General features: G+C 53.6%; 3 protein-coding genes and 1 pseudogene across 3 annotated transcripts; all 4 read left to right on the forward strand.

Moving 5' to 3' along the window:
* Window positions 1–258: 258 nt before the first annotated feature.
* Window positions 259–895, forward strand: LOC129520472 (epididymal secretory protein E3-beta-like). The gene has a single exon (XM_055341474.1). The coding sequence runs from the start codon at window positions 275–277 to the stop codon at window positions 710–712; it is 438 nt and encodes a 145-aa protein (XP_055197449.1). The 5' UTR covers window positions 259–274; the 3' UTR covers window positions 713–895.
* Window positions 896–6,232: 5,337 nt separating this feature from the next.
* LOC129520726 (ribonuclease K6-like) lies at window positions 6,233–7,105 on the forward strand (annotated as a pseudogene).
* A 6,186-nt stretch (window positions 7,106–13,291) lies between these two features.
* LOC129520509 (epididymal secretory protein E3-beta-like) lies at window positions 13,292–13,928 on the forward strand. Its single transcript, XM_055341523.1, has one exon. The coding sequence runs from the start codon at window positions 13,308–13,310 to the stop codon at window positions 13,743–13,745; it is 438 nt and encodes a 145-aa protein (XP_055197498.1). The 5' UTR covers window positions 13,292–13,307; the 3' UTR covers window positions 13,746–13,928.
* Window positions 13,929–18,667: 4,739 nt separating this feature from the next.
* On the forward strand, window positions 18,668–19,932 carry LOC129520720 (ribonuclease K6-like). The gene has a single exon (XM_055341915.1). It carries the CDS (start codon window positions 19,062–19,064, stop codon window positions 19,629–19,631), a length of 570 nt encoding a protein of 189 aa, XP_055197890.1. The 5' UTR covers window positions 18,668–19,061; the 3' UTR covers window positions 19,632–19,932.
* Window positions 19,933–20,181: the final 249 nt, after the last annotated feature.

A 20,181-nucleotide genomic window follows, 5' to 3' on the forward strand; every position in this document is an offset into this window, starting at 1 on the left:
GCCGACGGGAGACGTGTGAACTTCTCGCGATAACCTCCACCAAGTGTTGACCGTCTTGTGTTTGTCTCACTCAGGCTCTAGCGTATTTTCAGCTTTTGTACAGTTTCTCACGCAATGAGATTTATGGTCTCAAGCCTGGGAAGAAAACGGTGACACTGGGCCCCACGTTGGCAGGCAAAGCGATTCTCAGGTGCAAGCCAGCTCTCAGGGCAGGGTGGAGATCATGCTCTCTTGTCTCCTCCCCGTGAGCGTGCAGGTGGCTCTGGCGGCGGAGATGGCGTCCTGTCTACCGATGCTCGGCCCTCTCTTGGCCCTGCTGTTTGTGCTCTGCGGGCTGCTGGTCCACGGCCAGAACCTGTCCTGGAGGGCGTTCATGGAGCAGCACTACCTGAGCACAAGCTGGAAGTTCAGCGACTACAAATGCAACGATCTCATGAGGGAAAGAGAAGCTCCAGAGGACAGGAACGGTCACATCTTCATCTATACCTTGTGGCACAAAATCGAGCATATTTGCCTCAGGAAGTGGAGAGATCCTTACAGAAACGTATATATATGGGCCCAGCATCCCTTCCTAATACTCCGGTGCTACCGGGAGAAGAACAGAAAGGGCTACAGAGAGCACAGCAGCTACAGCTACCTGGAATTCCACTGTGGCGGGAACGGGTATGTTGATGGCATAGAGGACATCCGGGTGGTACACATCAAAAAATAGGAAAAGAGCGAGTCCTCCCACACCCCCAGGGTGGAGGAGCATGACCAGTGCTTCCCAAGTGGTGGCCCCTGCCTGCCTATGTCAACAGCCCTCGCGCCCCGTTCCCTTACGTTGATGTGCCAATGTCTTCCAACTACTGAGTTGCACACCACGTGGCGTCTTCCGGTCGGAACTGCCTGCATGGTTTCTCTGCCTCCAATACCCTCTGCCCTCCTTTACCTGGTCTGCTCTTAACTTTTGTTAAGATTAAGCTCACCTGGCTTCTCTCTTTACTGAACCGAGGAGTTTCCTGAGAGTGACTCTCCTCACTCCACCCAAACGGAAAGGTCTTCCCTTCCCTCCATGAATTCGATCATCCCAAGGTGTAGGACATTTATCTACGTTAGGTGTGTGTGATTAGTGTCGGTGTTACAGGCTGCGTGATATCGATTATACTTGCATATGATTTGTGCAGAATGTAGGCTTAAGGTCCGTGTTATGGACACATTTGTGAAATGTGTTTCTAAGAAAATGCAGGGATTTTAGGCAGGTTAAGGCGTTATGTTTCCTGGGAATAATAAATTACGTGGGTGATCATAGCAGGAATGAGCTTATCTGATAATAATCATTTTCACTAGGCAGAGACGTAGACTGGGATAAAGGACTTTAGAACGTAACCTTCCTGTGGGTCGCCGGCAGGCAGGTGCAGGGCAGGATGGGGTAACTGGGTGATGGACATTAAGGAGGCCCCACGATGCAATGAGCACAGGCTCTTATGGGAGACTGATGATTCACCGACCTCTACATCTGAAACTAGTAACACTTTATACATTGTTTAATTGCATTTAAATTAAGAAAATAAAAACTGTAAGCTTCTTCAAGAACGGATCTTATAATTTACATTTTGTGGGTAAAAAACAGGAAGTAAATCGCAGAAGGAAATGTTGAGGACACAAGTAAGTAACTGCTGAGAATTCTGTTTGCTAAATGGGCAAGAGAGATGCAGAGAAAGATAAATCTTCACTTCAGATAATTAGGCCTCAAGCAGGTACGGGGAGGAGAAATACTGAACATTAGAGTCCCTTGTATCTTCAGCCTCCTGCATGATTGAATGACTCCCGTGTTGAAACAGGTAGAGAAAAGACCCAGGTAACAGCATTTCCAGCGAGGTGGCCGTGTTCCTCGTCCTGAATGTCTGGCCTCAATGAGTAGCCAAGGAATCCAGGTTGGCCATCACGTTCCAAGAGCAGCTCTTCAGCTTTGCGATTTTGAATTGCACCTGGGCTTGAGCAGAGACCGGGAGGTGACAACTTATACTAGCCAGACTCACAAGAGATCAGTGTCAATCCAGTTGTTCCCTATCGATGCTCAGTTTATGGATGAGGAATACTGACTGTTTATCTCAGCTGAGAAAAGCTGCTTCCAAATGCAGTGGCATGGGGCACTTGGGTGGCTCAGTCGGTGACGTGCCTGACTCTAAATTTCAGCTCACGTCATAATGTCACGGTCATGAGATCCAGCCCCACAGCCAACTCTGTGCCGAGCCTGGAACCTGTTTGGGATTCTTTCTTTCCCTCTCCCTCTTCCCACTACCCCTCCCCTTGCTCACACAGGCCCTTGCTCTCTCTCTCTCTCTCTCTCTCTCTCTCTCCCAACATGAAAAGAAAAACAGACAAACCAGGTGAAAACCAAATATAATGGCCTATTTTGTGGTAGCATATTCTGGTTTCCTGGAGTTATATTTCACAGTGGTCTATTCCGGCCTCTCACAAGTTTTCACAAATATCTCATTTAAAAACTCTAAAAATTCCTTTTAAATAAAATAAAATAAATAAAAAGTAAAATAACCAGCATGCTAGACTACAACAATGAAGGGAGAAAAACTCCACAGTCCCTACTAACCTTGTGGTCTACCTGGGGGGTCTATTAATCCAGAAATCATATAAAGAAATGCATAGTTATAAAGTAACTTTTGAAAATTCAAATTAATATTTTAAAAAGGTACACATAAAAAAAGAAATAGGTACACGTTTGTACAAAAGCATTTAATTACTGGGGCAGAGAAAGGGGCGCCAGCCTCACTGGGGCGAATGGAGGTAAGATAGGTGACACTGTACCTGACAGCTGCAGAGTAAAGAGGAGGTAAATTTTATGGCTCTTCCCATCAAACTACTTAAATCAAAAGGGACAAGGGAAGAAGGGGGATAATGAGAGGAAGAGGAAAGGGGACATCACCCAAGGATGCCTGAAATAAGTCAGCATTTCCACTCCTATGAAACAAGATGCCTTAACAACAAATATATAGGTGATGACAACAATGAATAGCAGTCATGGGAAAGTAACACCAGGATATTCTAAAAGTATTGAATACTAACAATTTAACTTACAAACCACAAAATTTACATGAGATCTCTGTATATTCTCTCCAAACGATGTGTTCTGGCAGCCTGGGTGGCTCAGCTGTTTCGCATCTGCCTTCAGCCCAGGGCATGATCCTGGGGACCCGGGGTCGAGTCCCGCATTGGGCTCCGTGCATGGAGACTGCTTCTCCCTCTGCCTGTGTCTCTCTACCTGTCTCTGTGTGTCTCTCATGAAAAAATAAACAAAACCTTTAAAATAATAAAAGAGAAGTCATTTTGGCAATTCTGGGGGCCCTTGGTTGCCTCAGGGGGTGGAGCATGTGACTCCTAACCCTGGGGTTGTGATTTCGAGCCCTGCCTTGGATATAGAGACTACATGAAAATAAAATCTTAAAAAAATAGTTCTTTTGGCATTCCGTATGAATTTTAGAATCAGCTCAACCCCCAGGGGTTTTGATTAGGATTGAGGTGACTGTATAGATCAATTTGGGGAGCATTGATAGCTCAATAATCCTGAGTCTTCAGACCCATGGACATAGGATGGCTCTGTTCCTTACATCCTCTTGGCCAAGCTTTTGGTTTTTAGTATTGAGGGGGTGAGGATGTCCCAAACTCTGAAACCTTGGCATAAGAAAAGAGTCTCATCCACCTGTTCCCATTCCTGGGATGAGCAAGGAGAGCGTGGAGCCTTCCCCTGTACCCTCGCTAACAGCGAGCTCCACCGCTCCAGTCCCGACCTGTGATGGGAGGAGTCGTGTTGGGGGTGGGGGGTGGGGGCAGAAAAAGGTGGCCCACCGAGCACTGATTCAAGAAATAAAAGACTTAATTCAAGAGGACTGGAAGAACTGGGGACAGGGTCCATCCGTTGGCTAAGATTGCGACAACAAGATACCACAGACTGAGTGGCTCACACCACAGAAGTTTATTTTCTTACCGTTCTGGAGGCCACAAGTGCAACATCAAAGCTCTGGAGGTTCGGGTTCTGCTGTGGCCTCCTTCCACAGTTGAAGAAGGCTGCCCTGCTGCTGTACCCCTGCGGGTCTTCTCTGCCCCTGTGCACCCCAATACTTCTCTGTGGTTCACCTTTCCTCCTCTTACACGCTCAGCAGTCACCTGGCATTGGGGTCCATACTGAGGGCCTCATTTCAACTCAGTCACTCCTTCAGAAGTCCTAACTCAAGTACAGTCACATTTGAGATCTGATCACACTTCTGAGAACGTGGGGTCTATGCCTGAGCTGTGGGGGCAGACAATTCAGCACGTACCGGAGGACATGAAGCCGTGGTTTCCCTGAGCCACAGGAGGGCTGCTCGGGTGGCTCCATGGCTTAAGCATCTGCCTTCAGCACGAGTCCTGATCTCAGGGTCTTGGGGTGAAGCCCCGAGTAGGGCTCCCTGCTCAGCAAGGAGTCTGCTTCTCCCTCTCCCTCTGCCCCCCACACCCCCCCCCGCCCCCGCCACCACCTGGCCCTGGCTCTGTCTTTCTCTCAAAAAATGTGCCCGCTTTCCTCTCCTTGGTCTGGGCTTTGCTTCTCTATGGAGGCACAGGGATGGCCCAGAGGGAGGAGGCAGAGGTCTTCCCTCCCCTGCACTTGTGAGACCTGAGATCATGGAAGAGACCTGGAAGGGAGGGGGCCGCTCCCTTGGGGTCTTGCGCTCTCTGTCCCACGCTGTCCTGGGGCAGCCAGACAGGAATTCACCACCTGAAGGAGTACAAAGTGCCAAGTGGCTAAACCCCAGTCCTGAGGATGTGGGCGCTGGGGGGAACCCGGGGTGGGGACGCGGGCTCTTCACTGGGAATGGGGATCAGCCCCCCACGGAGCTGAGCACACCCGGGCAGGCCCCAGCCCGCTCCCCACAGACTCTGTTTCCTGGCATCCTTGACAGATTCCCAGGCAATTCTGATGGGAGGCCCGGGCTGGGGGTCCCGCCGGGCCCGGAGGGGTCTGATGGGGTGCTCCTCTGCAGGGGGCTTGGGGTCCTGGCGACTGTGGACGTGCGGAGAGGTGCACCTGCCCTAACACATGTGGCTGTAGAGGAGGAGACGTGAGAGCTGGGTGAGCACACACTCAGTTTTTGTCCTCTGTCCCTGTGCCCAGCGCTCTTCTCTGCGGCCCAGCTCAGCCCTGACCCTGCGATGTGCCTGTTTGTGTGACGGTCCCTGGCGCTTAGTCATGAGCTCCTGAGGCTGGGCAGCCGGGGCCGGGGCCCAGGATCCCTAGAAGGGGGGTAACCCGTTCCGGGGGCCCCCACTGCACCCCAGAACCAAGGCCGTGGCCACCGTGGCATCAAGGTCCCGCGGCGAGTCTGGTGCTGGAACCTGAGGTCAAGGCCGCGGCCCTGCAGCTGCAGAAGGGGAAGGAAGGCCCGGCCCGCCCAGGAAGTGCACGGGTCCCCAGGGTACTTAGGCCGCCCGGGAGTGGGGAGCAGCCTCAACCTCGGAGTCTGGGGCTGCGCGCACGGCCTGGGTGACAGCCAGAGCCTTGCAGGACACCTGGTAGGAGGGCGGCCGCGGCCCGGGCGGGAGGGGTCCTGGGGTCCAGGGCGGCCGCCGGAAGGCCGGGCCCAGGGTCAGTCCCTCGGGGGGACAGGACGGGGAGGGGACCGGGGTCTGCGGGGGGGGGTGCAGTACTCCTACCTCCTGTTTCTCCTCGCGCGGGGCTCAGGCGCTCCGGGACCCGGACACTCAAGGCAGCGGTCAGGTGAGGTGACTACTGCCAGCCGGTGACCCCTGGGGAGCCGCGGGAGAGCGCCTGTCTCTGCGGGGGGCCTGAGCCCAAGCCCATCAGAGCTCCACGGTGGGGTCCCACTCGGAGGCAAGTGTGGCTCTCAGCCCCCCTCGGTCCCCACCCCCTCGGGTGCTCTCTGACCTGCTCTCTCGCTCGCTCTGAAACCAAGAATAAAAGCATAAAAAAGAATGAAATAAAATAAAGATCAAGAAAGGAGCAAGGAAACCTTTTTTTTTTAAATTTTTGTATTTATTTATGATAGTCACACACAGAGAGAGAGAGAGAGAGAGGCAGAGACATAGGCAGAGGGAGAAGCAGGCTCCATGCACCGGGAGCCCGATATGGGATTCGATTCCGGGTCTCCAGGATCGCGCCCTGGGCCAAAGGCAGGCGCTAAACCGCTGTGCCACCCAGGGTGGAGCAAGGAAACCTTAAAGGCACAATAAGCACCTAATGGCTGGGAAGGATCATTTTGTTCCTATCGCTCTGACCACTGTGATTCCCTCATTTTCCTCCCTCCTCCTGCCCAGAGGGATGATTCTGTGTCTCCCGGGGCCGTGGCCCCTGCTCCTGCTTCTGCTGCTGGGATCATGGGGGCCGGTGCCTCCTGCTGCTGCTCGGCCTCCAGGCTTCACCGCCGTTCAGTGGTTTAACACCCAGCACCTAAGAGCGAATCAGGTGCAATGCAGAACTGAAATGCCTCGGATCAATAATCTGCTTCCCAGATGTAAGGGGCAAAACACCTTTCTGGTTGAGTCCTTCCAAAATGTGGTTGCTACCTGTCAACAGCCCAACATGAACTGTACACCATGGCTGGGCAAAACTGCCACCAGAGCGCAGGGCGGGTGAACATGACCTACTGCCTTCTCATTGGGCGCCGGCCCCCGTGCACCTACAGTACTACGTACCAGAACCGGTTCTACATTGTTGCCTGTAACGACTCGCAGCCAGGCTACCCTCCCAATCTTCTGCTTCCCGTCCACTTAGACGACACCGTCCCGCTGGGTCCTACACACTTCGGTTAAGACCAAGGTGGCCATCGCAGTCGCTCCCCCTGGGCCAGGCTCTCTCATGATGTCTCTGCTTTCTCTTTCCTTTGTTGATTCCCATGGTTCCCATAGAAGAAATAAGTAAAGGGCCAAGATGTGAGACGAGAGTAAGGGACAGCAGACATTGGAAGCTTTTCAGATTGGGAGCTCTGTGTGATTGAAAGGAAGGCAATAGGGCAGAGGGCCAAGAACGGCCCAGGCCCCATGGTTTTCCTCTTGCACCTTCGGCCAAGCTTCCTTGCACCTGTTCTCAGCAATAAAATCACTTTCTCCTGCATTCTAAGGACTGTGAGTATGTGTGTTCGGGGTCCCTTTCCCGTGATTGCCAGCTTGGAGCCACCTAGGTTGCCTTTGCCAACATCCTCAGGAGAACTATTTGGGCCTCAGTTCACCTTCGTTACTCAGGGTCCTAGGGCCTCTGTCACTTGTCTCAGCCTGTGTCCCTGGGACTTTGGAGAAGACAGTTCTCCATCCCTCCCACTCTGCCCAGGGCTTTGACATATCTCCCTTGAACCCATGGCCTATGTTTACGGGAAGGTACCACAGGCACCTCTGTGGTACTTTCACACACAGGCTCTAACGCTGACAATGACACATCTTACATCCTTAGTATTGGCTTCCATATGTGATCAACTAATGTTTTAAATATAAATAAATAGGGGATCCCTGGGGGGTCAGCGGTGTAGCGCCTGCCTTTGGCCCAGGATGCCAGGAAACAGAGTAGGTGGGGAGCGGGCTGGGGCCTGCCCGGGTGTGCTCAGCTCCACGGGGGGCTGATCCCCATTCCCAGTGAAGAGCCCCCGTCCCCACCCTGGGTGTCCCCCAGCGCCCACGTCCTCAGGGCTGGGGTTTAGCCACTTGGCACTTTGTGCTCCTTCAGGTGGTGAATTCCGGTCTTGCTGCCCCAGGACAGCTCGGGACAGGGAGCGCAAGACCCCAAGGGAGCAGTCCCCTCCAGTCCAGGTCTCTTCCATGGTCTCAGGTCTCACAAGCGCAGGGGAGGGAAGGCCTCTCCTCCTCCCTCTGGCCCGTCCCTGCGCCTCCATAGAGAAGCAAAGCCCAGACCAAGGAGACGAAAGCGGGCACATTCCCTTCTGGTCAGTGTGAGGGGACGCGGGAGCCTCCTGGGGACAAGGACTCAGGAGGAGGTTAGGGCTGAGTGTCCTCTGCTGGGCTGGGGAAGCGGGGGTGGGGTGGGGGGCCGAGGAACCCTGGGCCGCATCCAGGGGGGGAGCTCAGTGTGCTCGATGGGGGGACAACACAGGAAGACGTGTGCTCAGAGGTGTCCCCGGCTTTGCAGAGAGGGAGGCTGCTCTCCTCTGGGTTGAGACACCCTGGCTGGGGACGGGTTAGGACCTGCCCCCGGGGAGGTGAGCAAGCCCTCCCTGCAGCCGGCACTTCTCCGCGTTCTTCAGCCGCAGAGGTTCAGCACGCCAAGCTGCCGGATCCCCTCCACGTCGCTGGGCCTGCTGCCTGCAACAGCAACTGGGCCCAGGGCTGGTCCCCAAGATCCCACAGGGTCAGTGTCTCTAAGCAGGCCACAGTCCCTAGGTCCCTTCTCGGCTCATTCAGGCCTCCGGGACGCTGCGTCCTCGGGTGGCTGTGCCCTCTGTGTGTCCCGCATCTGACACGAGAGTGACCTGAGCAGTGAGTCAGGGCCTGAGGCTCGGGGCACCCCCGCGTCCCGGGGTGCCGGTCACTTGGATGGCGTGTGAGGAGCTGCAGCCCGGCTCTTGGGGCCATGGAGGCCGGTGCCCGGGTTGTCCCGCGGGGGCTCGTGCTGGGTCCCATGGCCTCCTTCTTTCCCCACAGGCGGAAGGCACCCTCCCCTGTTATCAGGCCTGAATCCACCGCTTTGCACACCTGCTGAGGGGAAAAGTGTGCAAGACCCGCAATGCATGAGAGCGACCACACGTGGTCCCCCATGGAGTGCCCGGACCTCCTGCCAGATGCGCCGGGGGGAGCAGACGGGACAGAGGGGACCCCTCGGCGGGCCCGGCATGTTCCAGACGCCACGGTCCACAGCGGGCAATGCTTCAGAGGTTTCCTGGTCACCGCCAGGCACGTGACCTTGGTCCACAGAGAGCACACGTGGGCATAAACCAAGATCACGTTGGAACTGCTTGTGACATTTACTGATGTAATCATTATTAATTTATGAGCCACCCAGGGGAAAACCAGAGGGAAGAGGAGGGGGGGGGCGGGGCGCCGTATGGAGCCTAGAAGGTGAGACCCTGGCTGGCCCTTTATGGACATTCTGACCGTCTGGTCACCTGAGCTCTTCAGGGCCCTGTCCTGCGGCCAGGCCGGAGTTCGGGAGCGGAGTGGCGGCTTGGGCCGGGATTCAGGCTGCCCACACTGGGCTGCGCAGCACGTGGCCACCCGGGGCTCTTCCTCCCTGGTAACCGGGGTCCTGGCGACGAGGTCGACTTGCTGCCCCTCGACGGCTCAGCGGGTCCCCGGGTCCCCGATGATGCTGAGCTGCCCACGGGCCTCCACGTGAGCCACACAGGGGGCTCGGGGACCTGCCTCCTGGTACTCCGCTCGGCCGGGCCGCGGCTCAAGGCCCCTGCACCTGGGCAACACTCCTGAAGCTCTCACCTCTCAGCCTTATTTGACTTTCTTCTTTCTCGAGGACACTGCATGAACATGGGGCTCGACTTCCTGACCTTGTGATGAGAGGTCGCAGGCCGGACCGCCAGCCACCCAGCCTCCCCCTTCTGGGGGCTCTCAGAAGTCTGCTGGGGTGGCTGCACCTGGCGGGTGCCCGCAGAGCCTGGCCGAGGCCCCGACGCCCCCTGCCCCCACGCTGCCCCCTCCAGGCTCCCCAGCCCCACCTCTCCTCTCCGCCAGGGAGCTCTGGGCAGCTTGCGGACCCGGACCCCAGGGGCGTCCCAAGGCCAGGCCCGCACCAGGAGGGTCAGCCCTGGGTGGGATGTCACAGCTCCCGGAGGACACAGCTCCCGCATGAGTCACAGTGTGTCACCCCTCTGCGTGCGGCGGCAACAGAATTTGAGTGTTGGGTCAGATGACGTTGAACCTTTAAGGACCGAAGGACAATGTGCGCAGACAGCAAGATGCGGGGGAGGAAGGACCCTTGGGCCTTGGGCTGCCTTCCCTGCTGTCCTAGGTGGGCGGGAAGGGAGCGCAGGAGGCCATCCAGGCCTGACTCAATCAGCTGATTTGAGACAAAGAGTAGTTTTTCTTTCAAGGCGTCTTTTCCATTTGTAAATTCATTTTTCAAAATGCCACTGACAGTGCCAGGAGTAGCAGGGAACGTGATGTTGCCCACATGGAGGCCTACAGGGGACGGCCCAGTGGGAAGGGACGGAGGAGGCCATGGGCCTCCCGGGAGAGGGGAAGCTAAGTTCACCAGGATAGGGAGAATTCTGGAATTCTTTGTCCCTCTTGGCAGGTCCTAGGAAGTCCTTCCCTTGTGCTCTCACGGGCTCATTTCATTTCCTAAGGTGAGGAATTACCTTTTAAAAAGTCAACAATGTAGATAAATACAAACCAATATAGAGTACTCAAAACAAATCATATCGTTTTTCATCTGCCTGGCGTTTTTCAATAAATAAAATATAAAACCATCGGTGTTCCTTCCATTCTCCTTGCCATTCTCACTCCTCTTAGCTCTTCTCAGATAGAATCATAACCACGGTGTGCATCCCCGTTTTTAATTTTGTATTTCATCCATAACATATTCCTAAATGGCATCAACCTCTTAACTGTGCTTCTCTTCAATTTGTTTCGGCTGTTCTACCGGCTTTTGGCTCTTGCCCCTCGGGATGAGGATTCTACGTTTCATAACTCAAGAGGTTTTATTTTTTTCTAGCTTCCCCGAAGTTCCCGTAGAATATAGCCTAGTCATGCAAGGAATTTTCTCCACAAGTTTCTAAGGAAGCCAGTCTAGGAGATCGATCTGGGCTTGTCTCCTGGGAACTCCAGATTACCCTCCTCCAGGGTCACCACTGCCCAGGGCCTTATCACTCTTTTGTGCCCAGAAGTGAGTCTTTGATATTGGACACCTGTGCTCCAGGCTATGCTCAGAGTGAACCCAAGCGCCCTGGATGAGAAGACACGGGAGCAGGCTCACAGGGAAGGCTGGCCCCCGCCCCCGCCACACTCATCAGTCCCAGTGCCCCACCTCTCACGACTGCCCCTTTCTTCACTGCTGCACACTTCCTGGCTCTCTACTCTTCAGATCCACGTAGCGATTTCCTCGAGCAGTGACACGTAAGTGCTGGATCTGAACAGGGGGAGTCAGAGTTGGGGTTGGTGTCGAGGAGGCTTGAGAGGAAAGGGCCGGGGACACTGGACGGGGCCTCACTGAACCTGCAGGCGGTAGAGTTCAGATTGGAAAGTGACCCAATTTCTAAGAAGCAAAGACCTGAAGTCAACTCAGGATTAATCCCACCGGTGGGATCTGTCCCCTCACCCCCTTCGCCCCTACGCCCGCTGCCTCCCCAGTCTTCCCAAGGATGATACATTGAGGCAGCTTGAATCCTGGTCTTCTATCCTGCTGAGGTCCTGTAGACAAGGTGGAGCGAGCCACCCATGTGAATGTTCCGACTTGACGTCTATGCCTCATATAGCCCTTGATACACTGGAGGAGGACAAAAATTTCCTTCTCTCTTTCAAGGTTCTTCCAGCCAGTTTCAGAATTGCGTTGACAGGGACGTCTGGATGGCTCAGGTGGCTCAGCACCTGCTTTAAGCTCAGGTCGTGATCCAGGGTCCTGGTTGGAAGCATGCATGGGGCTCTTTCCTCAGTGAGGACTCTGCTTCTCCCTCGCCCTCTGCCCCTCCCCCGACACACGGTCTCTCTCTCTCTCTCTCTCTCTCTCTCTCTCTCTCAAATAAAGAAATGAAATATTTTTAAAAAATTAAATTAAACAAAGATTAAGTTGACGTAAGACAGATTTAACGGGAGAAAAAAACCCCGAATTTTTATTATATGGACATAAAGCCCCAATAGTGGCAGTGTGATCCCAAAGAGATGACAGAGGCAGACAGTTTTTAGACATTTTCAACAATGAGAAGTTACATTTGTTAGGAATTGACAGGACAGTGAAAACAAATGTCTGAGAGTTTTAATCAGTAAGGAATCCAAAGCAGAATCTGACCTGACCTAGTAGGTTAGTAAAAAGGAAGAAAGTTTGTTTACAGAGCCTTCCTGGCTTTAGAATCCCTGTGGCTGGTGGGTGCCTGGCTGGCTCAGTTAGTGCAGCATGCCCCTCTTGATCTCAGGGTTGTGAGTTCAAGCCCCACTTTGGGCAAAAAGCTTACTTAAAAATTAATGTAAGAAAATTAGTAGTATTCCTCTCTCTGGTGATAAGAACGTCTTTTTATTTCTTAGGACGGGAAGGGTCCCTTTCATATGAGAGGTCATTTTCTACTTTTACGGGGACAGAAGAGGGTCTGAGGGTCCTTGCACTGGCTGTTTTCCAAGTAGCTTCAGGTCCAATAATCAAATGCACTGTGACACCTTGTGGGGGAGCCGGCCCTGGGTCCCTGCAGCAGTCTCAGAAGTGCTCTCACGTACTCGTCTCGTTAGACTCTCACAGGTCTGCGAGGCAGCTATTACGAGGCCCATCGGAGGACCCGGCGCTCAGAGAGCTGAGATCCCGATTAGAGATGCCCTAGGACCCGCTGTACTCCTCATGGTCAATGAGGACAGAGAGCAGGCTCATAGGGGAGACCTTCCCACACAAGCCTATGCCCTGATTGTGACCAGGGGAGTTCCTGTGAGGGCAATTTCAGGCTTGGCATTTAATTGATTAGAACAAGATTTCAAATTTCCTATACGATCCCATTCTTAACGACCAATCCAGATGATTTACAATCATGACCCTGAGGGAAATGGCCTCTGAGAAGGATGTGCACAGTCAGAAGTGACAGCGGGCTTCACACAAGCTTTGGGGAAGTTGATAAGGAGTCAGAATTCGATAAGCACCGTCTTGCAAAGTCAGTGTAACTGTAGCCTGGGATTTCAGTGACCCGAAGCCTTCTTGCTCGGGAAATATCACCCAAGTGTTCACCCGTCTTCCGCATTCCCTTAAGCGGTGACAACGCTTTCCCCTTCACAGCTCTGAAGCTTGAAAATACCAATTTCCCTTAGAGCCATGCTCCTAGAAGGTTGATCTGGACTATGGAGCAGAGTTCACGAGAGGGTGACTGGCTCCTCGGTTTGGGGGGAAGAGCAGGCCGACGGGAGACGTGTGAACTTCTCGCGATAACCTCCACCAAGTGTTGACCGTCTTGTGTTTGTCTCACTCAGGCTCTAGCGTATTTTCAGCTTTTGTACAGTTTCTCACGCAATGAGATTTATGGTCTCAAGCCTGGGAAGAAAACGGTGACACTGGGCCCCACGTTGGCAGGCAAAGCGATTCTCAGGTGCAAGCCAGCTCTCAGGGCAGGGTGGAGATCATGCTCTCTTGTCTCCTCCCCGTGAGCGTGCAGGTGGCTCTGGCGGCGGAGATGGCGTCCTGTCTACCGATGCTCGGCCCTCTCTTGGCCCTGCTGTTTGTGCTCTGCGGGCTGCTGGTCCACGGCCAGAACCTGTCCTGGAGGGCGTTCATGGAGCAGCACTACCTGAGCACAAGCTGGAAGTTCAGCGACTACAAATGCAACGATCTCATGAGGGAAAGAGAAGCTCCAGAGGACAGGAACGGTCACATCTTCATCTATACCTTGTGGCACAAAATCGAGCATATTTGCCTCAGGAAGTGGAGAGATCCTTACAGAAACGTATATATATGGGCCCAGCATCCCTTCCTAATACTCCGGTGCTACCGGGAGAAGAACAGAAAGGGCTACAGAGAGCACAGCAGCTACAGCTACCTGGAATTCCACTGTGGCGGGAACGGGTATGTTGATGGCATAGAGGACATCCGGGTGGTACACATCAAAAAATAGGAAAAGAGCGAGTCCTCCCACACCCCCAGGGTGGAGGAGCATGACCAGTGCTTCCCAAGTGGTGGCCCCTGCCTGCCTATGTCAACAGCCCTCGCGCCCCGTTCCCTTACGTTGATGTGCCAATGTCTTCCAACTACTGAGTTGCACACCACGTGGCGTCTTCCGGTCGGAACTGCCTGCATGGTTTCTCTGCCTCCAATACCCTCTGCCCTCCTTTACCTGGTCTGCTCTTAACTTTTGTTAAGATTAAGCTCACCTGGCTTCTCTCTTTACTGAACCGAGGAGTTTCCTGAGAGTGACTCTCCTCACTCCACCCAAACGGAAAGGTCTTCCCTTCCCTCCATGAATTCGATCATCCCAAGGTGTAGGACATTTATCTACGTTAGGTGTGTGTGATTAGTGTCGGTGTTACAGGCTGCGTGATATCGATTATACTTGCATATGATTTGTGCAGAATGTAGGCTTAAGGTCCGTGTTATGGACACATTTGTGAAATGTGTTTCTAAGAAAATGCAGGGATTTTAGGCAGGTTAAGGCGTTATGTTTCCTGGGAATAATAAATTACGTGGGTGATCATAGCAGGAATGAGCTTATCTGATAATAATCATTTTCACTAGGCAGAGACGTAGACTGGGATAAAGGACTTTAGAACGTAACCTTCCTGTGGGTCGCCGGCAGGCAGGTGCAGGGCAGGATGGGGTAACTGGGTGATGGACATTAAGGAGGCCCCACGATGCAATGAGCACAGGCTCTTATGGGAGACTGATGATTCACCGACCTCTACATCTGAAACTAGTAACACTTTATACATTGTTTAATTGCATTTAAATTAAGAAAATAAAAACTGTAAGCTTCTTCAAGAACGGATCTTATAATTTACATTTTGTGGGTAAAAAACAGGAAGTAAATCGCAGAAGGAAATGTTGAGGACACAAGTAAGTAACTGCTGAGAATTCTGTTTGCTAAATGGGCAAGAGAGATGCAGAGAAAGATAAATCTTCACTTCAGATAATTAGGCCTCAAGCAGGTACGGGGAGGAGAAATACTGAACATTAGAGTCCCTTGTATCTTCAGCCTCCTGCATGATTGAATGACTCCCGTGTTGAAACAGGTAGAGAAAAGACCCAGGTAACAGCATTTCCAGCGAGGTGGCCGTGTTCCTCGTCCTGAATGTCTGGCCTCAATGAGTAGCCAAGGAATCCAGGTTGGCCATCACGTTCCAAGAGCAGCTCTTCAGCTTTGCGATTTTGAATTGCACCTGGGCTTGAGCAGAGACCGGGAGGTGACAACTTATACTAGCCAGACTCACAAGAGATCAGTGTCAATCCAGTTGTTCCCTATCGATGCTCAGTTTATGGATGAGGAATACTGACTGTTTATCTCAGCTGAGAAAAGCTGCTTCCAAATGCAGTGGCATGGGGCACTTGGGTGGCTCAGTCGGTGACGTGCCTGACTCTAAATTTCAGCTCACGTCATAATGTCACGGTCATGAGATCCAGCCCCACAGCCAACTCTGTGCCGAGCCTGGAACCTGTTTGGGATTCTTTCTTTCCCTCTCCCTCTTCCCACTACCCCTCCCCTTGCTCACACAGGCCCTTGCTCTCTCTCTCTCTCTCTCTCTCTCTCTCTCCCAACATGAAAAGAAAAACAGACAAACCAGGTGAAAACCAAATATAATGGCCTATTTTGTGGTAGCATATTCTGGTTTCCTGGAGTTATATTTCACAGTGGTCTATTCCGGCCTCTCACAAGTTTTCACAAATATCTCATTTAAAAACTCTAAAAATTCCTTTTAAATAAAATAAAATAAATAAAAAGTAAAATAACCAGCATGCTAGACTACAACAATGAAGGGAGAAAAACTCCACAGTCCCTACTAACCTTGTGGTCTACCTGGGGGGTCTATTAATCCAGAAATCATATAAAGAAATGCATAGTTATAAAGTAACTTTTGAAAATTCAAATTAATATTTTAAAAAGGTACACATAAAAAAAGAAATAGGTACACGTTTGTACAAAAGCATTTAATTACTGGGGCAGAGAAAGGGGCGCCAGCCTCACTGGGGCGAATGGAGGTAAGATAGGTGACACTGTACCTGACAGCTGCAGAGTAAAGAGGAGGTAAATTTTATGGCTCTTCCCATCAAACTACTTAAATCAAAAGGGACAAGGGAAGAAGGGGGATAATGAGAGGAAGAGGAAAGGGGACATCACCCAAGGATGCCTGAAATAAGTCAGCATTTCCACTCCTATGAAACAAGATGCCTTAACAACAAATATATAGGTGATGACAACAATGAATAGCAGTCATGGGAAAGTAACACCAGGATATTCTAAAAGTATTGAATACTAACAATTTAACTTACAAACCACAAAATTTACATGAGATCTCTGTATATTCTCTCCAAACGATGTGTTCTGGCAGCCTGGGTGGCTCAGCTGTTTCGCATCTGCCTTCAGCCCAGGGCATGATCCTGGGGACCCGGGGTCGAGTCCCGCATTGGGCTCCGTGCATGGAGACTGCTTCTCCCTCTGCCTGTGTCTCTCTACCTGTCTCTGTGTGTCTCTCATGAAAAAATAAACAAAACCTTTAAAATAATAAAAGAGAAGTCATTTTGGCAATTCTGGGGGCCCTTGGTTGCCTCAGGGGGTGGAGCATGTGACTCCTAACCCTGGGGTTGTGATTTCGAGCCCTGCCTTGGATATAGAGACTACATGAAAATAAAATCTTAAAAAAATAGTTCTTTTGGCATTCCGTATGAATTTTAGAATCAGCTCAACCCCCAGGGGTTTTGATTAGGATTGAGGTGACTGTATAGATCAATTTGGGGAGCATTGATAGCTCAATAATCCTGAGTCTTCAGACCCATGGACATAGGATGGCTCTGTTCCTTACATCCTCTTGGCCAAGCTTTTGGTTTTTAGTATTGAGGGGGTGAGGATGTCCCAAACTCTGAAACCTTGGCATAAGAAAAGAGTCTCATCCACCTGTTCCCATTCCTGGGATGAGCAAGGAGAGCGTGGAGCCTTCCCCTGTACCCTCGCTAACAGCGAGCTCCACCGCTCCAGTCCCGACCTGTGATGGGAGGAGTCGTGTTGGGGGTGGGGGGTGGGGGCAGAAAAAGGTGGCCCACCGAGCACTGATTCAAGAAATAAAAGACTTAATTCAAGAGGACTGGAAGAACTGGGGACAGGGTCCATCCGTTGGCTAAGATTGCGACAACAAGATACCACAGACTGAGTGGCTCACACCACAGAAGTTTATTTTCTTACCGTTCTGGAGGCCACAAGTGCAACATCAAAGCTCTGGAGGTTCGGGTTCTGCTGTGGCCTCCTTCCACAGTTGAAGAAGGCTGCCCTGCTGCTGTACCCCTGCGGGTCTTCTCTGCCCCTGTGCACCCCAATACTTCTCTGTGGTTCACCTTTCCTCCTCTTACACGCTCAGCAGTCACCTGGCATTGGGGTCCATACTGAGGGCCTCATTTCAACTCAGTCACTCCTTCAGAAGTCCTAACTCAAGTACAGTCACATTTGAGATCTGATCACACTTCTGAGAACGTGGGGTCTATGCCTGAGCTGTGGGGGCAGACAATTCAGCACGTACCGGAGGACATGAAGCCGTGGTTTCCCTGAGCCACAGGAGGGCTGCTCGGGTGGCTCCATGGCTTAAGCATCTGCCTTCAGCACGAGTCCTGATCTCAGGGTCTTGGGGTGAAGCCCCGAGTAGGGCTCCCTGCTCAGCAAGGAGTCTGCTTCTCCCTCTCCCTCTGCCCCCCACACCCCCCCCCGCCCCCGCCACCACCTGGCCCTGGCTCTGTCTTTCTCTCAAAAAATGTGCCCGCTTTCCTCTCCTTGGTCTGGGCTTTGCTTCTCTATGGAGGCACAGGGATGGCCCAGAGGGAGGAGGCAGAGGTCTTCCCTCCCCTGCACTTGTGAGACCTGAGATCATGGAAGAGACCTGGAAGGGAGGGGGCCGCTCCCTTGGGGTCTTGCGCTCTCTGTCCCACGCTGTCCTGGGGCAGCCAGACAGGAATTCACCACCTGAAGGAGTACAAAGTGCCAAGTGGCTAAACCCCAGTCCTGAGGATGTGGGCGCTGGGGGGAACCCGGGGTGGGGACGCGGGCTCTTCACTGGGAATGGGGATCAGCCCCCCACGGAGCTGAGCACACCCGGGCAGGCCCCAGCCCGCTCCCCACAGACTCTGTTTCCTGGCATCCTTGACAGATTCCCAGGCAATTCTGATGGGAGGCCCGGGCTGGGGGTCCCGCCGGGCCCGGAGGGGTCTGATGGGGTGCTCCTCTGCAGGGGGCTTGGGGTCCTGGCGACTGTGGACGTGCGGAGAGGTGCACCTGCCCTAACACATGTGGCTGTAGAGGAGGAGACGTGAGAGCTGGGTGAGCACACACTCAGTTTTTGTCCTCTGTCCCTGTGCCCAGCGCTCTTCTCTGCGGCCCAGCTCAGCCCTGACCCTGCGATGTGCCTGTTTGTGTGACGGTCCCTGGCGCTTAGTCATGAGCTCCTGAGGCTGGGCAGCCGGGGCCGGGGCCCAGGATCCCTAGAAGGGGGGTAACCCGTTCCGGGGGCCCCCACTGCACCCCAGAACCAAGGCCGTGGCCACCGTGGCATCAAGGTCCCGCGGCGAGTCTGGTGCTGGAACCTGAGGTCAAGGCCGCGGCCCTGCAGCTGCAGAAGGGGAAGGAAGGCCCGGCCCGCCCAGGAAGTGCACGGGTCCCCAGGGTACTTAGGCCACCCGGGAGTGGGGAGCAGCCTCAACCTCGGAGTCTGGGGCTGCGCGCACGGCCTGGGTGACAGCCAGAGCCTTGCAGGACACCTGGTAGGAGGGCGGCCGCGGCCCGGGCGGGAGGGGTCCTGGGGTCCAGGGCGGCCGCCGGAAGGCCGGGCCCAGGGTCAGTCCCTCGGGGGGACAGGACGGGGAGGGGACCGGGGTCTGCGGGGGGGGGTGCAGTACTCCTACCTCCTGTTTCTCCTCGCGCGGGGCTCAGGCGCTCCGGGACCCGGACACTCAAGGCAGTGGTCAGGTGAGGTGACTACTGCCAGCCGGTGACCCCTGGGGAGCCGCGGGAGAGCGCCTGTCTCTGCGGGGGGCCTGAGCCCAAGCCCATCAGAGCTCCACGGTGGGGTCCCACTCGGAGGCAAGTGTGGCTCTCAGCCCCCCTCGGTCCCCACCCCCTCGGGTGCTCTCTGACCTGCTCTCTCGCTCGCTCTGAAACCAAGAATAAAAGCATAAAAAAGAATGAAATAAAATAAAGATCAAGAAAGGAGCAAGGAAACCTTAAGGGCACAATAAGCACCTAATGGCTGGGAAGGATCATTTTGTTCCTATCGCTCTGACCACTGTGATTCCCTCATTTTCCTCCCTCCTCCTGCCCAGAGGGATGATGCTGCATCTCCCGGGGCCGTGGCCGCTGCTCCTGCTTCTGCTGCTGGGATCATGGGGGCCGGTGCCTCCTGCTGCTGCTCAGCCTCCAGGCTTCACCGCCGTTCAGTGGTTTAACACCCAGCACCTAAGAGCGAATCAGGTGCAATGCAGAACTGAAATGCCTCAGATCAATAATCTGCTTCCCAGATGTAAGGGGCAAAACACCTTTCTGGTTGAGTCCTTCCAAAACGTGGTTGCTACCTGTCAACAGCCCAACAGGACCTGTAAGAATGGCCTGGGAAACTGCCACCAGAGCGCAGGGCGGGTGAACATGACCTACTGCCTTCTCATTGGGCGCCGGCCCCAGTGCACCTACAGTACTACGTACCAGAACCGGTTCTACATTGTTGCCTGTAACGACTCGCAGCCAGGCTACCCTCCCAATCTTCTGCTTCCCGTCCACTTAGACGACACCGTCCCGCTGGGTCCTACACACTTCGGTTAAGACCAAGGTGGCCATCGCGGTCGCTCCCCCTGGGCCAGGCTCTCTCATGATGTCTCTGCTTTCTCTTTCCTTTGTTGATTCCCATGGTTCCCATAGAAGAAATAAGTAAAGGGCCAAGATGTGAGACGAGAGTAAGGGACAGCAGACATTGGAAGCTTTTCAGATTGGGAGCTCTGTGTGATTGAAAGGAAGGCAATAGGGCAGAGGGCCAAGAACGGCCCAGGCCCCATGGTTTTCCTCTTGCACCTTCGGCCAAGCTTCCTTGCACCTGTTCTCAGCAATAAAATCACTTTCTCCTGCATTCTAAGGACTGTGAGTATGTGTGTTCGGGGTCCCTTTCCCGTGATTGCCAGCTTGGAGCCACCTAGGTTGCCTTTGCCAACATCCTCAGGAGAACTATTTGGGCCTCAGTTCACCTTCGTTACTCAGGGTCCTAGGGCCTCTGTCACTTGTCTCAGCCTGTGTCCCTGGGACTTTGGAGAAGACAGTTCTCCATCCCTCCCACTCTGCCCAGGGCTTTGACATATCTCCCTTGAACCCATGGCCTATG

Source organism: Nyctereutes procyonoides, unplaced genomic scaffold (genome assembly GCF_905146905.1).
Source record: "Nyctereutes procyonoides isolate TBG_1078 unplaced genomic scaffold, NYPRO_anot_genome, whole genome shotgun sequence".
Classification (NCBI taxonomy): Eukaryota; Metazoa; Chordata; class Mammalia; order Carnivora; family Canidae; genus Nyctereutes; species Nyctereutes procyonoides.